General features: G+C 39.3%; 2 protein-coding genes across 2 annotated transcripts in view; one reads left to right on the forward strand and one right to left on the reverse strand.

Annotated features, from left to right (window-relative positions):
- The window catches only part of LOC122887584 (vertebrate ancient opsin-like), a 69,639-nt gene that overhangs the window by 22,462 nt on the left and 28,998 nt on the right, over nt 1-18,179 (forward strand). The gene's annotated exons all lie outside the window — the stretch shown is intronic.
- On the reverse strand, nt 2,857-13,723 carry LOC122887586 (coiled-coil domain-containing protein 157-like). The gene is made up of 2 exons (XM_044220941.1): nt 10,936-13,723; nt 2,857-3,271 (listed from the first exon to the last, which is right to left on the reverse strand). Exon 1 carries the CDS (start codon nt 12,125-12,127, stop codon nt 10,988-10,990), a length of 1,140 nt encoding a protein of 379 aa, XP_044076876.1. The 5' UTR covers nt 12,128-13,723; the 3' UTR covers nt 2,857-3,271; nt 10,936-10,987.

Genomic DNA, 18,179 nt, shown 5'->3' on the forward strand with positions numbered 1-18,179 from the left:
TGAATAATTCATAGTAAACGTAGGAGTTTAATCTAATTTAGACTGGTATCAATGATTACCGCTGACTGCAAACCTGACAATTCAACAAAGGAGTCAGCTCATGTTCTTAATTACACTCTCCTCCCGATATGCTATCTGTGCATCATCTGCATAGCCTTGTACAGGACTGAGGGGAAGCACACACACAGCTGAATGCTGCCTATTTTTTTAAAGGAATAGTACGACTTTTTGGAAAATATGGTGTTTCGCTTTCTTGCCGAGTTTCAGTAGATGAGAAGACTGATGCCGCTCTCTTGTCTGTAAGGTAAATATGAAGCTATCACATGCAGTCGGTTAGCTTAGCTTAGCACAAAGACTGTCGTTTTTACACTTCAGTTGTTGAGCAAATAAATTAATTAGCTGCTGTAGCTTCATATTTAGCGTATAGACTTTAGAGTGGTAGCAATCTTCTCATCTAACTCTTGGCAAGAAAGCAAATAAGCGTATTCCCTAAATTGTCGAACTATTTCTTTAAGTTTCACATTCCGTCTATAAGGGTAATTTAATTTCTGTAACCTATGTTTCTCTTGTGTTACAACCACAACAAAGTAAGTGACATAGTTTGTTCCAAAACTTCACGTTTGTACAAATCAAATTACTTTTTACACATTTTCATTAAAGGAAACTTATCAACATGCAAAGAAAACTGTCCACAAACTACATAACAGCAGGTTTTTAAATGTATTTGTTTGCTCGCATACAGTATTACACACTGTACATTCTTGCACAGTTGCATTGCTATTTTCACTGATAAATTTCACATTAATGTATTCCAAATTTAATCGCCATACACATGACCAATGTTCAAGCTCTCATCAGTTTCAAATCTGCATGTTTCTGTTTTATGTTTCTGTTTCCAAGCTGAGACTTTGTCTAAATAAACCATGTCTGTTCTTCCACCGAATTCCATCTATGAAATTGGGTGCGTGTGTGTAACCAACACTGTAATTACACTTAATCTTTGCCCTGTATTTACTCAGACGGTCTACAAATAACAAAATGTGCAAGTTTACAATGAAAGCAAGTGCTGCCTTTTTGTGAGCGTGCTATTAAAAGGTTATATACTATGAAGCTCCTTCAGAGACCCCTTTCATAGCCAGCAGGAGGATGTATTATTAGTTTAATTGAGATGTGCTCATCTGATAGCAGCCCTAGAGCCATTTATTTTACTCTAGTTATTAAAACTGATGATAACAGATTTGAAAGAGCTAATGTATTTAATTGCTGCCAGAATAATAATAGATATTAGAAGAGCTAGATAACGAAATAGAGGGTTATTTGAGGTGGGTGGTATTAAATTATAGAAGTAATATACCATGAGCCTTCTTTATCTCAAGTCTCATGTGAATATCCCTCATTCATTTTAATTGACCCTCTACTGAAACATACAGTGTGCAAGACTATCAATCATAGTGGTGATATTTGAGAATACCGCATTATCAAACTGTTCCCAGTGTTTAAAAAGGTTATGTATAATTTAACCTAGTTTTGACAGTAGCTGACAGTACAGGAAAAATATAAGGCATAGTTTTATTTACATCAACATACATTTACCTACATGAGCTTGGATATACCGTAAGTTCAACCAGTAACTTGCCTACATGGTTAAGGCTTTTACAGAGAGAGAAAGAGTTACTTTATTGACCCACACATTTCAAATGTGTTATCTCAACTGAAACAAAGGCTTGCCTGTATGTATTATTGACCCAGTAACTGAAACCACATCTACCACATGGGCAAAAATTATTTAATTATTCATTATTACTATGTTAATTATTGATATTTGAGCCGTAAGCCTCTGTTAGTAGACAAAGTTTTGATGGCTGTCATCAAAATGCCATATACTGTACAGTAAACGTGCATCTTGTAACTCCCATTGCATTTGCTTCCAAAGCAAATTGGGACAGGAAGATGTGAACATATCAACCCCAGTTTTTTACTTATAGGCTTTCATATTGGCATCCCAAGAGGACATTGAAGTGCAAGCATCCAAGTTACTGAAAAACGATAAACCACTGCACAAAAATACTCACTCTCTTGCTGTAACACGCAACAAGAGCTAATTGCAGTGCTTTTGTTTTCATACCAAAATTAATACAACATACTGTAAGCGGTTATATCTCATTAGCATGGCAATTTAAGCTCCATCAACTGCTCAAAGTGAAATGACAGCCGCCTAGCTAAGTGAGTGTAAATCGATCTATTTCACATAATTTTGCACATTTGTATAAGAGAGGAAAATATGGGTACTGTCTCAGAGATAAAGGATTTATGTAATCCTTTCCTTCTCAACTCTGTGCCAAGAACTTAATTTATTTGCGGTTCTTGGACAGTTACAGAGGGGAGGAGAGAAGTAAAGAGGGAAAAAGAGTGAGAGAAAAATAAGTCCTTGAAGAGGCAGAAAAATATAAAGAAGTACGACAAAGGAAGGGAGGTAGACACTTTTCACTTTTCATCAGGCTATAGGGTGCAAATGCAAACTTATTAGTGCTTGTCCCCTAATTTATACATCAATCAAAGCATTTAATATTACACATGACTGTAATGCAACTTTTTTCTCAAAAACAACTGACCAACAAACCAATATTTATTTTGTTGTTTTTATTTTTTTTTAAGAGGAGATTGTTTGTGTAGCTGAAGGTGTTTCAATGGGCCTTACAGACCCAGAGCAGCAACAGGTGCCCAGCCCAAGCTCTCTAGGAAGACGAGGAAAAACTCCCCACGAACCTGAGGAACAACCTAAGGGACATGGGAAGAAACCTCGGGAAAGGCAATTCAAAGAGAGATCCCCTCTCCTTGGACGGCTGGGTGTGTGTGTGTGTGTGTGTGTGTGTATACGCAGTAGTATTTATATCTTTGTGAGGACCAGTTTCAGATGTACACCAGGAAAGTAAGGATATTTTGGCCTCACTTTCCAAGTGTAAAATCAAGTCTTAACCCTCAAACAGCCCGTTTCAAAGCGCTGTTTGTGGGTTAAGACTGTTTCGACTGATCAATCCTCACAAGTATACAAGAACAAATGCGTGTTTGTGTGTGTGAGTACGTGCACAAGTATTTATATCTTTGTGAGGACCAGTTTCAGTCTAACACCAGAAAAGTAAAGCCATTTGGACTTCACTTTCCAAGTGTAAAATCAAGTCTTAACCCACAAACAGCCCATTTCAAAGTGCTGTTTGTGGGTTAAGACTGTTTCTACTGACTAATCCTCACAAGTATACAAGAACAAATGCATGTGTTTGTGTGTGTGTGTGTGTGTGTGTGTGTGTTTTGTTTTTCTGAGCGTAGCATTCAGGAGCTGGGGATCAGAAGAGTTTTCTGTACCACTTCTTCTTTTTAGTGATCTGCCTCTCGAGTTCCTTCAGCTGGGACCTCATGGAGCTCTCTGTCTTCTCCCACTCCTGCTCCTTTTCCTGCAGAGTCTGCATGAGACCCTCTGTGGCCTGAAGGAGCGATGACTTGTCCTCCTGCCACTCGATACGACGACTCTCCAATTGCTGCTTAACCTTCTCCAGAGCAGCCATGACGACGATGTTCTCCCGTTTCTGCTCGTCAAGCTGAGCCACATAGAAAGCTGTGGACTTCTCCATCTCCTCCTGGAGGCAGGTTTTCTCCTGCTGCAAGCGAAGGCGCTCAGTCTCCAGCAGATCCTCTGCCTTTTTCAGGGCAGATGCAATCTTGCTGGTCTGCGCTTTGTGTTCCTCCAGCTGAGCTTGATGGGAGGCCTGGGATCTTTCCAAAGTCCTCTTAGCCTCCTCCTTCTTTTTAAGAAGCGCTTCCTCCATCTTGCTCAGTTTCATCTGCAGCTTCTGAGCTTGAGCCCTCTCAAATATAAGGTCTTTCTCTAACAGTTCTGCTTTTGTGCGAGCCTCAAACTCTGCCGTGTCTTTATCAAAAAGCTGCACCTTCAGGCAATGAGTGGTCGTCTCACAGTTGTTTTCAGCCACTGCACGCAACTGCTTTGCAACACGGAGCTCTAACTTCATTGCCCCCACTTCATGTTGAAGGGCCCCATTCTCTGCCTTCATCTCCTCCAATTTAACTTGAAGGTGCTCGGTCTGGGAAGTCTGCTGCACAAGATCGTTCTGAGCTTTCCGAAGCATCACGCAGATCTTTCTCAGGTTTGATTTCAGACTCTCCATCTCCCTCTGTGAAGAGTGGACATGTTTAGCCTGAGCCTCATCCTGCCGGGCTTTCAGACAACATATCTCCTTCTGCATGAGCTTTTTCTCAGGGCTCCACTTGTCTTCTCTCTGTTCTCTGGAGCTGATCAAGTATTTTAGACAGCGCCTCCTCTTGGATTTCCAAGAGTACTCTCCCCTCAGATCTACCTTGGGTGAGCCTCGCCTCGCTGTCCTTCAGTTCACATCTTGCTTGTGCTTCGAGGGAACTCAAGTAGAAATTAAATGAAGGATCAACCTCCCCGTAATCCTCGGAGAATTCCATGTCTTTCAGCACTGTCCCGTGTTGGACCTCTTTGTTTTGTCTTACTCTGTGTACCTTCCTTTGTCACAGTGAAATTTGTGTCTTGACCAAACTTGGGTCTGAGTATTTATAGGATTCATACCATTCCAATAGAATCCATGATGTCAATATGACATCATGCATTATATTGCTTTCATCTTTGTTCCAAATGGTTATTCCATTCTATCCTGTGATCTTGTTGTTGTTGCTGTTGGATACCAGTTTAATTGTTTGAATATATGAATGTAATGAGTTCTAAGATGAACAACAATTCAACAGTCTTTACTAAAATGCCTAAAGAATGGCAAAGAAAGTCTTTTTTGAGGATGGTCATGGGAGGGATTGCAAATAACTGCGTTGTTGCTCATTTTGTTTTAAAATGGCCAAACAATTAATTCAGTGGACAGTGATGCTGCTAGTTATCATAACTTTCATGTCGCAATCCCATATCACAAAATGTACAGGACAAGCATGCAAACAAACAAACACAAACTGCAAAATAATAATAAATAATAATCTTTGAGTTTAAATTGAATACAATTTAAGAGAATTGCAGTGAAAATTGCAAAATCAACTGTACATTCTTACCAACTTTTTTTACCCAACTTTATTTTAAACAAATACACTGAAATTGGGGGAGAAAAATCATAATGTTAACATTCAATAATTTATGTTAACCAAATACTAATTCTTGTGTGTCATAATTCAGAGCCCTCCACATGCCAGTAAAATTAGCTCCCTTATGTTTCTTCTGTGTGATTCCTGTAGTTGCCATGGTTCAACATTTTGGTGGCAGTGCCAAATAGCTGAACGCTTACACAAGAGCCACTGCTGCCCTTACTCCTTTTGCTGCCTGCATTGCTGCCTACACAGTGGTGCATCAAATCAACTGTACATTCTTACCAACTTTTTTTAACCAACTTTATTTTAAACAAATACACTGAAATTGGGGGAGAAAAATCATAATGTTAACATTCAATAATTTATATTAACCAAATACATGATCTAATTCTTGTTAGAATCACTAACTTCCGATAACACAGCAGAGTACATTCAAACTTTGTCATTTGGGTAGAAAATGCAGCTTACTTCAAAACCTTCACAGCTCCTACACAACAATCATTCTGAAACATATCTATTTAATCATGAACTTCAAAAATTATTCTGCACACCATTAAAAGCAAAAACGTTAACCTCCACACTATCAGTGTTGGGAATGTAATTCCACTACTTTTGGCAGTAACTTGACATGTAACTAATTACTTTTATTAAATTAAATAACGCAATTTCAATTTCTGAAATTTAAATGGGCTCATTACTCGTTACTTTTGTCTTACCTGAAAATAGTGGACAACTGCAGAGGACAGCAAACAAATGCAGCCTATTCCTCGGATTTTGCGGTTTATGATCTAATATCCTTCGGGTGGCGCAAGACAGTTCCGGCAATGCGAGCTTGCTTTTTATCATAGTGATTGTAATGTTTCTTATATAAACTGAAGAAACTTGGGTTCTTCAACTACTGTAGCAACGGTTAACATACATCAAGTGTGCCCACAACTGCCCCTATATTACAACACTTAGGGTAAAAAGACGTTTCAATAATTCCTGTCCACTCTAAGACGTTAGGTAAAATAAAGCAGGCAAACATAAATTGGGAAGAATACTTATATTCCAGTAACACAAAGTTTTGTAAGCGAGCAAAGGACAGACGAAACTCTCCGGACGAAAGAATGTTTACATTTTAATCCAATCAAAGAGTGAATGCATAGTGAATCTAGGCCTAACTTGCTGTCTGCCGTTGTTATTTCCTTGCTAACGCCGACTCTGGTAACATGAAGTTTTGGAAGCGAGCAAAGCACGCCAATTTCTGTGTCGTTGGCTGCAAAAATCAACACAAATAGCTTCATCTACTCCCACAGTGGAAAAGAAGACCTGTGCCATTTATGCATGAGGCACAGCAGCGTAACTTGATTGAGTGATTATTTAAATTTCCTGACACTGCAACAGGATCGGTCAGGAACTAATGTTAATTAATGTTCTGTGTTCTTCTACACTTCCAAAAGGTCACACACACAGTCCAGCTTCATACAGTGAAATAGTTTGGAGTAAAGCAGACATCCACCTGATAAATCAGGAGCTCCATCACAGCTGTCTAAAAAAATGATTTCAGAAGCTAAAAGTTTAATTCTGTTTCGTCCGGAGAGTTTCGTCTGTCCTTTGCTCGCTTATAAAACTTTGTGATACTGGAATATAAGTATTCTTCCCGATTTCTGTTTGCCTGCTTTATTTGACCTATTGTCTTAGAGTGGATGGGAATGATTGAAACTTCTTTTTACAGTAAGTGTTGCAATATAGGGGCATTTGTGGGGATACAGTGATTCGTGACTTAAAAAGATTGTGGTACAGGGGCGTAAAGTGCCCATGACACACGCTGTAGCAATATTTTTAAATTTAGGTTAATATTGAGGGACAGCCAAGAGAAATTGTGTGAATGTAAAACCTTAAAGCCAATAACCAGAGTCTTGGATGTGGGAAACCGTTTTTTTCACGTTGTATGAACTTCGTACTGCAAATGAGTTTTCGTTGCAGTATGAAGTTAATCACTTGCCCAACACTGGACACTATACCCCTCACAGTGGATCCCACAGTATGAACACACACACACTGGAGTACAGTACACAGTAAAAAGAGCCTTGCACAAGCCTTGGGTGAAATTCACTGAGCTGTGTGCGCCTCCGGATGATGTTATGAACCTAGACACGACGGCATCTGGTTTTCTGACGTATCTGGGACTTCCACAACAGGTACGTCAGAAATAGTGATTATTTCGGCCATGGTTAATGACAGAAAGTAATGTTGATATCTACATGGAGGGTTGAGTTTATCGAGTAAATAAACAAATTCGTGGTCAAACTTGCGCGAGTAACACAAGGTGAAAATTTGCTTTGCGTTTGTTGTGAAAACACCATTGCAGTTCAACTTGAAAAAAACAAATATTTCAACTGCTTGTGTAAAAATAATAAGAAAACAATATACAAAAGTTTGGAAAATAACACACACACACACACACACACTGCAAATGAAATAAAAAGTAATGTGCTTTAACAAAAACTAAAACAATGAAAGCCTGAGTCGAGGCTTGGGAGAAAAAATGGCTGCTTCACCTGCTAGTGCAAGCTACCAAAATAAAACGCACATGCAATGTTAGCTTGTACTCACAAGTCCATGGGATGTTACCTGAAGCATATGGGGAGAGATGAAGAACAGACGAGGAATGGTGGGCAAAGGCTGTCAGTCCAACACGGTGCTCTGGCTGGCAGCAACAGTTCAGAATGAAGCTGTAGCAGGTGGGAGACATCTAACATACTCCTCACAGGGTCCAGGGAGAGTTTCCTGGTCCTCTCCGTCTACTGAGTACAAATGTCTGTCTCCTCAGTCCCTTTAACCAACCAAAAACTCATGTGCTATTTAATACAGGGGTAGTTTTAGTTTCAGGTCTTAGCTAACACCAAACACACTAAGACTACAGAGTGACGCAGGCTGATACCACACTGAGGGCTATGATAATGACGTTAGCATGCTAACGTGCTAATTGTATGCTAGCGACAGTATCATAGCTAGGGCACTAGCATCACAGCCTTTACAAACTGTATTGAATTGATACAATATTTAAAATATACACACACATACCCAGCTTCTACCAGGTGGTATAACTCTCCATTAACCAAAGTTATGGACAAAGTCAGTCTCTGCTAATATCGACTGTCTGCTTCCCCTCTGACTAGCCTGCAGCTCACCCGGTGTTACATCTACAACTTGGTTAAAACTTGAATTAGAACACTGCAAAAGAGTACCTACATGTCTTGATTTGAGTATAATTCCTGGCAGACTCCAGGCACAACTGACCCCAACAAATACACAGTAGTGCAGGGAGAGTTGCTATAGGAACTTTTGATTCAGATGTTGAAATCTTGACACTTTTTAATTAGGTGTGACTTAAATAAACACAAATAAAAGGATAAGTAATCTACATTTTAAATGTTGGCAATATGAACGGTACCAGTGGTTACAGTGAATACTGAGTATCTGCTGATACAGTGTCACAGTCTGACATTGAGATTTTCCTGCAGTTGTACAGTACACACTGAGGTAGGCCTACGATAAAATAAGTAAATCATATAATGGGCTTCATATAATAAATAACATTGATCAATTAAGAAATGTCTTTTTCTAAAATTTGTCATTTTATTCTATTTACCTAAATGATTTTGCTAATTTACCAAGCTGAAATTTGTTATATTATTAAAACAAAACTACATGTATTAAAATCCTAAAATATATTGATTACTCTTTTAAAAAAAGGAAACTGATAATTGACCATTACCAAATAATTCAAGTTTGAAGCTTATGCAACTCAAAGCCATTTCTATAATGGATATTTTTTTACATTATTGAATAAGCCCTCCACATGCCAGTAAAATTAGCTCCCTTGTTGTTTCCTCTGTGTGATTCCTGTAGTTGCCATGGTTCAACATTTTGGTGGCAGTGCCAAATAGCTGAACGCTTACACAAGAGCCACTGCTGCCCTTACTCCTTTTGCTGCCTGCATTGCTGCCTACACAGTGGTGTATGAAAGCACTATGACGATTCATAATTTCTGTTCAACATTCAGAGCCAATGCAGAAAGGCGTGTGCCATTCGCCTTTGATGAAGAACACCATCAGTGTTGGCATCTTTGCATATTTAACCCTGATGATGGTATTTCCTAACCTGTCTAACCAAGTTCCCTAACACTGAGTAAACGTCTTCACACACTGGAGGATTGATAGAGATGAGAAGTTACTCTTTATCAATATACTGCAATACCCCATGTAGTCTATTGAGCATGGCAAGACAATCTAATCTACAGTGGCTTTTACATTGTTTCTTTTCATGTGATGAACTGTATTTACCAACGATTGATTATCATCATTATCATATTTATGTACACCCTGGTAAATATGACTTGGTCAACTGATATATTTTCTCTCTTATGGAGTTGACTAGGGCTGCCAGAACACAAGTGACCAGTGTGCAATAGATTTTGAGTTACTGAAAGCTGCAAAAGATACAAAGCAGTGTTAATTTTGAAGTTAACTGTCATGTTTAATCTTTCTAAATAAAGTAAATGAATCCAAACAAGGACACAGTGTGTCATAGATGCAAAGCAACAAACATTATTGCATATCGAAAATGGGATGACAATCCCCCCTCCTCCTCTCTAGAGATGGACTGCGTAACTGTGAGTGAATGATAAATGATCTAAATAAACTTAAACATTTACAACATAAACCTGTCTTTACCTGCTGCCATTTTCTCGTGAGTAGGGATGGGTATCGTATTGATACGATCGGTTCGGTTCTTTATCGATAATCTTTTTCTTTACTAAATAATTGCTTTTTTAAAATTATATTATTTTAAAAAAGAATACATTCAGAACAGGATTAGAACTGTATATATAAAATATTTTAAATATAACTAAATGTTGTTTCTAGAGTAGCAACAGTGTTTACAACAGCAAACTCAATAATATCTCACTGGAAACAAATCTAAAATGTCAGTAAATAAATCACATTCCTGACATCAAAATAATAATAATAATAATAATAATTATAAAACTTTATTTATAGAGCACTTATCAAAACAATGTACAAAGTGCTTCACAACAAGAGAATTAAAATACCACAGTGAACTGTAATGCAACTTTTTTCTCAATAACAACTGACCAACAAACCAATATTTATTTTGTTATTTTTATTTTTTTTAAGAGGAGATTGTTTGTGTAGCTGAAGGTGTTTCAATGGGCCTTACAGACCCAGAGCAGCAACAGGTGCCCAGCCCAAGCTCTCTAGGAAGACGAGGAAAAACTCCCCACGAACCTGAGGAACAACCTAAGGGACATGGGAAGAAACCTCGGGAAAGGCAATTCAAAGAGAGATCCCCTCTCCTTGGACGGCTGGGTGGGTGTGTGTGTGTGTGTGTGTGTTTGTGTGTGTATACGCAGTAGTATTTATATCTTTGTGAGGACCAGTTTCAGATGTACACCAGGAAAGTAAGGATATTTTGGCCTCACTTTCCAAGTGTAAAATCAAGTCTTAACCCTCAAACAGCCCGTTTCAAAGCGCTGTTTGTGGGTTAAGACTGTTTCGACTGATTAATCCTCACAAGTATACAAGAACAAATGCGTGTGTTTGTGTGTGTGAGTATGTGCACAAGTATTTATATCTTTGTGAGGACCAGTTTCAGTTTAACACCAGAAAAGTAAAGCCATTTGGACTTCACTTTCCAAGTGTAAAATCAAGTCTTAACCCACAAACAGCCCATTTCAAAGTGCTGTTTGTGGGTTAAGACTGTTTCTACTGACTAATCCTCACAAGTATACAAGAACAAATGCATGTGTTTGTGTGTGTGTTTTGTTTTTCTGAGCGTGGCATTCAGGAGCTGGGGATTAGAAGAGTTTTCTGTACCACTTCTTCTTTTTAGTGATCTGCCTCTCGAGTTCCTTCAGCTGGGACCTCATGGAGCTCTCTGTCTTCTCCCACTCCTGCTCCTTTTCCTGCAGAGTCTGCATGAGACCCTCTGTGGCCTGAAGGAGTGATGACTTGTCCTCCTGCCACTCGATACGACGACTCTCCAATTGCTGCTTAACCTTCTCCAGAGCAGCCATGACGACGATGTTCTCCCGTTTCTGCTCGTCAAGCTGAGCCACATAGAAAGCTGTGGACTTCTCCATCTCCTCCTGGAGGCAGGTTTTCTCCTGCTGCAAGCGAAGGCGCTCAGTCTCCAGCAGATCCTCTGCCTTTTTCAGGGCAGATGCAATCTTGCTGGTCTGCGCTTTGTGTTCCTCCAGCTGAGCTTGATGGGAGGCCTGGGATCTTTCCAAAGTCCTCTTAGCCTCCTCCTTCTTTTTAAGAAGCGCTTCCTCCATCTTGCTCAGTTTCATCTGCAGCTTCTGAGCTTGAGCCCTCTCAAATATAAGGTCTTTCTCTAACAGTTCTGCTTTTGTGCGAGCCTCAAACTCTGCCGTGTCTTTATCAAAAAGCTGCACCTTCAGGCAATGAGTGGTCGTCTCACAGTTGTTTTCAGCCACTGCACGCAACTGCTTTGCAACACGGAGCTCTAACTTCATTGCCCCCACTTCATGTTGAAGGGCCCCATTCTCTGCCTTCATCTCCTCCAATTTAACTTGAAGGTGCTCGGTCTGGGAAGTCTGCTGCACAAGATCGTTCTGAGCTTTCCGAAGCATCACGCAGATCTTTCTCAGGTTTGATTTCAGACTCTCCATCTCCCTCTGTGAAGAGTGGACATGTTTAGCCTGAGCCTCATCCTGCCGGGCTTTCAGACAACATATCTCCTTCTGCATGAGCTTTTTCTCAGGGCTCCACTTGTCTTCTCTCTGTTCTTGGAGCTGATCAAGTATTTTAGACAGCGCCTCCTCTTGGATTTCCAAGAGTACTCTCCCCTCAGATCTACCTTGGGTGAGCCTCGCCTCGCTGTCCTTCAGTTCACATCTTGCTTGTGCTTCGAGGGAACTCAAGTAGAAATTAAATGAAGGATCAACCTCCCCGTAATCCTCGGAGAATTCCATGTCTTTCAGCACTGTCCCGTGTTGGACCTCTTTGTTTTGTCTTACTCTGTGTACCTTCCTTTGTCACAGTGAAATTTGTGTCTTGACCAAACTTGGGTCTGAGTATTTATAGGATTCATACCATTCCAATAGAATCCATGATGTCAATATGACATCATGCATTATATTGCTTTCATCTTTGTTCCAAATGGTTATTCCATTCTATCCTGTGATCTTGTTGTTGTTGCTGTTGGATACCAGTTTAATTGTTTGAATATATGAATGTAATGAGTTCTAAGATGAACAACAATTCAACAGTCTTTACTAAAATGCCTAAAGAATGGCAAAGAAAGTCTTTTTTGAGGATGGTCATGGGAGGGATTGCAAATAACTGCGTTGTTGCTCATTTTGTTTTAAAATGGCCAAACAATTAATTCAGTGGACAGTGATGCTGCTAGTTATCATAACTTTCATGTCGCAATCCCATATCACAAAATGTACAGGACAAGCATGCAAACAAACAAACACAAACTGCAAAATAATAATAAATAATAATCTTTGAGTTTAAATTGAATACAATTTAAGAGAATTGCAGTGAAAATTGCAAAATCAACTGTACATTCTTACCAACTTTTTTTACCCAACTTTATTTTAAACAAATACACTGAAATTGGGGGAGAAAAATCATAATGTTAACATTCAATAATTTATGTTAACCAAATACTAATTCTTGTGTGTCATAATTCAGAGCCCTCCACATGCCAGTAAAATTAGCTCCCTTGTTGTTTCCTCTGTGTGATTCCTGTAGTTGCCATGGTTCAACATTTTGGTGGCAGTGCCAAATAGCTGAATGCTTACACAAGAGCCACTGCTGCCCTTACTCCTTTTGCTGCCTGCATTGCTGCCTACACAGTGGTGTATGAAAGCACTATGACGATTCATAATTTCTGTCCACTGGCAACATTCAGAGCCAATGCAGAAAGGCATGTGCCATTCGCCTTTGATGAAGAACACCATCAGTGTTGGCATCTTTGCATATTTAACCCTGATGATGGTATTTCCTAACCTGTCTAACCAAGTTCCCTAACACTGAGTAAACGTCTTCACACACTGGAGGATTGATAGAGATGAGAAGTTACTCTTTATCAATATACTGCAATACCCCATGTAGTCTATTGAGCATGGCAAGACAATCTAATCTACAGTGGCTTTTACATTGTTTCTTTTCATGTGATGAACTGTATTTACCAACGATTGATTATCATCATTATCATATTTATGTACACCCTGGTAAATATGACTTGGTCAACTGATATATTTTCTCTCTTATGGAGTTGACTAGGGCTGCCAGAACACAAGTGACCAGTGTGCAATAGATTTTGAGTTACTGAAAGCTGCAAAAGATACAAAGCAGTGTTAATTTTGAAGTTAACTGTCATGTTTAATCTTTCTAAATAAAGTAAATGAATCCAAACAAGGACACAGTGTGTCATAGATGCAAAGCAACAAACATTATTGCATATCGAAAATGGGATGACAATCCCCCCTCCTCCTCTCTAGAGATGGACTGCTTAACTGTGAGTGAATGATAAATAAATGATCTAAATAAACTTAAACATTTACAACATAAACCTGTCTTTACCTGCTGCCATTTTCTCGTGAGTAGGGATGGGTATCGTATTGATACGATCGGTTCGGTTCTTTATCGATAATCTTTTTCTTTACTAAATAATTGCTTTTTTAAAATTATATTATTTTAAAAAAGAATACATTCAGAACAGGATTAGAACTGTATATATAAAATATTTTAAATATAACTAAATGTTGTTTCTAGAGTAGCAACAGTGTTTACAACAGCAAACTCAATAATATCTCACTGGAAACAAATCTAAAATGTCAGTAAATAAATCACATTCCTGACATCAAAATAATAATAATAATAATAATAATAATTATAAAACTTTATTTATAGAGCACTTATCAAAACAAAGTACAAAGTGCTTCACAACAAGAGAATTAAAATACCACAGTGAATGATGAAATATAAAGAAATAAAATCAGGATATGCTTTCCGATAAAAATGTGTTTTGAGAAGAGACTTGAATGAAGACACTGACTCAGACAACCTAATTTCTTTGGGCAAGTTGTTCCAGAGCCTCGGGGCCCTGATAGCAAAAGCTCTGTCCCCTTTAGTTTTCATCCCAGACTCAGGAACAGACAGAAGACCCCTGCCCGAAGATCTCAAACTACGTGAAGGTTCATACGGGATTACAAGGTCTAAAATATAGTCTGGAGCCAGGCCATGAAGAGCCTTAAAAGTAATCAACAAGATCTTAAAATCAATACTGAGTGAAGTCTGTGTTCTTCATTCTTTCTAAACATCCATCAGTATCAGTCCCTCCTCCTGTCCTCTGTCCGCCTCCCTCAGCTGCTGCTGTGTCACTGCAGGTAAGTTACTGCTGGTAGAGGGAGGAGGGGCTGGTTTGTCTCAGCCAGCAGCTAAGTTTCTAAGCTAAGCAATCCTTATTGTTGAGCCCTGCCATGGATGTATAAAGAAAACTGCAGTGACGGAGGCTGGGCCCCGTTCATTCCATGAAAGTTGCTCAAGTATGGTTATCAGACCGAATGAATCAAATGGCCAGTATGCATCACGTGATGGCCCGGAACTTATAATTACACAGTTTGACTATGTCAAATTGTCTTCAAAGCTTGACACACTTCCTGGGGGCTTGATGAGGACACCTGTAACCATGATAGCTGTATACAACAAAGACGGTGACAGCTGCAGCCGTAAAATGCGCAACAAAAATTAGACTAAAATGTCTTTCGTTGACTAAAACTAACAAAAATTAAAGGACTAATATACACTGCCTTACATTTAGACTGAAACTAAATCAAAATCAGGTTCCAAAATATGACTGATACAAAGTGCTTTAAAGAAGAAGTAGTTTGTGTCCAGTCAGAGACCTTCAATTGATGTTCAGTTAAAGCTTTCTTTTTAACCATAACCAATATTTTTACAACAACCATTCCATTGTTGCCATGATATTTTATTAAGAAAGAATTAGAAAAATGGCATTGAACAGGACCTCTGAGATGGGACAGCCTTGCTGACCCATTACAATGTATCCAGTCATGAAATGTGGACTCCCAAGGAGAAAACCCTGAATTGGGACACAGCTTCAGGCCGTCTTATTATAGCTCTGCCCGAAAATGACGTGATGTGATCTGATTAAATCAAAACATGATATGTCATTTTCTTGTGTAGCTCCAAAACCGAGCCAAGGCTCACCACTCTGTTGGTCTTTCTGAAAACATGGTGATGATAAAAAACCCTCAGGTGATGGTTATCATCTGACAAAACTGATAGTTGCCAGCAGTTGGCTAAAAATTAGAAGCCTTAATCTATGTATTTTTTTCTTTCGTGTGTTTCTGAAAAAGGGACTCTCTTCTGTCTGTATGGTGGCCATTGTTTCACTCTTTGCTCATATCCTGGGCTCTCTGCCTGTCCTGACCCAGTAAGCCATGGCCTAATTGGAGCATTTGAATGTGAGGCAGCCTCTCGTCTGGCTCCGCCAGCCTCTGCAGCCATCTGTCTGTATGATGTAGAAGTATGTCTTTGTTGGCTTAAACACATACACTCACACTGATTCATTAATTAAAGCAATGATTGATAGTGATGCGTTCCTTGAAATGATAGCAGTCATTCTTTCCCATATTTTACAGGCCACAGGTTTACTGAGAATGGCTGTCTGCTGTTACGACAGTGTGTGCTCGCCCCGGCTCCACCACCCGTCTGTGTTTCTCCTAAGGATATAAATCTAACATACCCCTTGAGAATTCTGTATTGGAAATGGAGCAGCAGCCATAGATATATTACCGCTTTGATTGGGCTCTTCCTGACCTATTTTCTTGTGTTCACTTGTTCCCTGGGCCTCCCTAACAAATGCTGTATGCTTATGGAAATTTTGACTTCTGCTGGAGATATCCAATTTAACAAATTATATTTCTTTTTGAAATCAAAAGGTTTGTAATTGGAAGTTCTGTAATTATTTTGCTTTTGTAGTTTATTGTAATCAAATTTTCTTCCTCTGCGTGACGTTTCACTCTACTATTTGTAACATGTCTATTTCTCTTCACTTTCTTCCAAGTTGGTCCTGCAAGATGTGGATCACGTCCTTGAGCCCTGGTGCAGCTGGTTCCCTTTAAGGTTTCACACTTGAATGCTTGGCAGGAGAAAGGTCCCAGACAGTGATTTCTGTTGACTCCTCACAGTCCATCTTCTATTTTTTATCAAACTTCATGTCTTGTTTAAAAGACCAGAACATTATCTGTAACCAATCAGTTTATATTGACATTTTGTGCAATCCCGCGTACTGCAGTGAACAATGAACAATAGATATTGTTTCAAAAGAATCTTCAAACAAACTGTTCAGGGGGGCTGCATATTGCTATTACCACTGCTGTGGGTTACATTTTAGAAGAGGGTGTGAAAAGCCTGGTCTAGACAGAAGAGAGAGACATTAATTCAATTTAGTTCTTGTAATTATTTTGTCCTGCATGGTGGGCACCTTTAAAAAGCAGCTCAAGACCCGCCTGTTTGGACTTACATTTTATTTATTATTTACTTTTTATCTCAATTTCTGTAGTGTGTCTATTTTATATCTTTCTTTTGTCTTTTATTGGAAAACACTTTACAACAGCTGATTTAGAAAGGTGCTATATAAATACATTTTACTTACTTATTGCTCCTCCTTTTCCTCCATGTATTTTTGCTTATGCAAAGTTGTATGCAAAGTTCAGCTAGGTTGTAGTTGGCAGCTAGGTCATCTGATTTATCTGATTTGTTGCTAAAATATCTGGGGCCTTATTCACAAAACAGCCTAAGGCTAACAGCAGCTAGTAACTGCCTGAGTTAGGAGAAATTCCTAAAAATAAGGGAGACTCCTTAGTTTTTGGTCTAAGAGGATTTCAGAAAGCATTTTAGTCCTAAAACTAGCTCCTAAGTCTGAAAGAAGTTAACACTAGAACGGCCACGACGGTCGACGGCCGTTTTGAAATGTATATGTGCAATAACTTTGTTGAATAAAACAAAATTACAATCTTGCTGGTACCTGACTTTTCCTAAAAGTGTTTGTATTATTTTTTTTTACAAAAGGTTTTATATAAATTACACAAAAGGCAAAGAAAATATGATCATTTTTACCTATTTCGGCCATAATTTCGCCCCACTGCACACACGAAGCACAACATCGGAGATGCGGCGGCCTTCTTGCGTGTGTTTGACGATGGCATGCTGAAACACATCAGGGACTGCACTGTGGTTGAGGCACATCAGCACCGTGGTGACAGCTCATGACCTGACAATTTTGGCTGGCTTCGGATGTCAATTTAAAATACATGCTGAACGGGGCTCCGTTTCTGGGAAAAGAGGAGACGCGGAGCAGAGGTCAGCTCAAGGGAGAGGTGCTGAAACTGGGGGAGCCATTCCTGGGGAAGGGAAGAAATATTACCAGATATCGCCTTACAGGCCAAGAAGACCAGCCTGGTTGGCACCCTGGGGAAAACTAAGCGTGAGTCGCCCCCCTCTGCAAAAGAGCAAGCGGAGCTGTTCAGCACAGAAGGTGTTAAATGTGTAGATGCGACGCTCACCATCTACCATTGAAAGCCGAGGAAGAATGTATGTATTCTGAGCTCCGTGCACACAAGCGTGGGCATCACCGATGGGCTGAAGGCAAAGCGGGAGTCGGTGACACTGGTGTGAATATAGCTTATGCAATAATTACAGTTTACTATATGCGACGATATGAATATTGATAAATGCATAATTAAACTTTTTTAAATGTATATTTTGGTGAATAAATGCATTAATCTCCCATTTGGGTAATTTATCATTAGAGATTATAGAGTTTGGAATCTAACGGTCAAAATGACCACTTACGGCAATTCTAGTAAGTTTAGAATTCTGGCACTTCACTTAGTGTTAAAGGGTGTTCACAGGACTCCTAAGTCACTAAGTCACTAAAATGTGCTTCATGTGGCGCCTGTCTTGCGATAGCGTTTTGAAAAAATA

Source organism: Siniperca chuatsi, linkage group LG13 (assembly GCF_020085105.1).
Source record: "Siniperca chuatsi isolate FFG_IHB_CAS linkage group LG13, ASM2008510v1, whole genome shotgun sequence".
NCBI classification, from domain to species: domain Eukaryota; kingdom Metazoa; phylum Chordata; class Actinopteri; order Centrarchiformes; family Sinipercidae; genus Siniperca; species Siniperca chuatsi.

Coding starts and splice junctions, on each gene's coding strand:
- LOC122887586 (XM_044220941.1), bottom strand. CDS start 12,127: ATGGAATTCTCCGAGGATTACGGGGAGGTTGATCCTTCATTTAATTTC.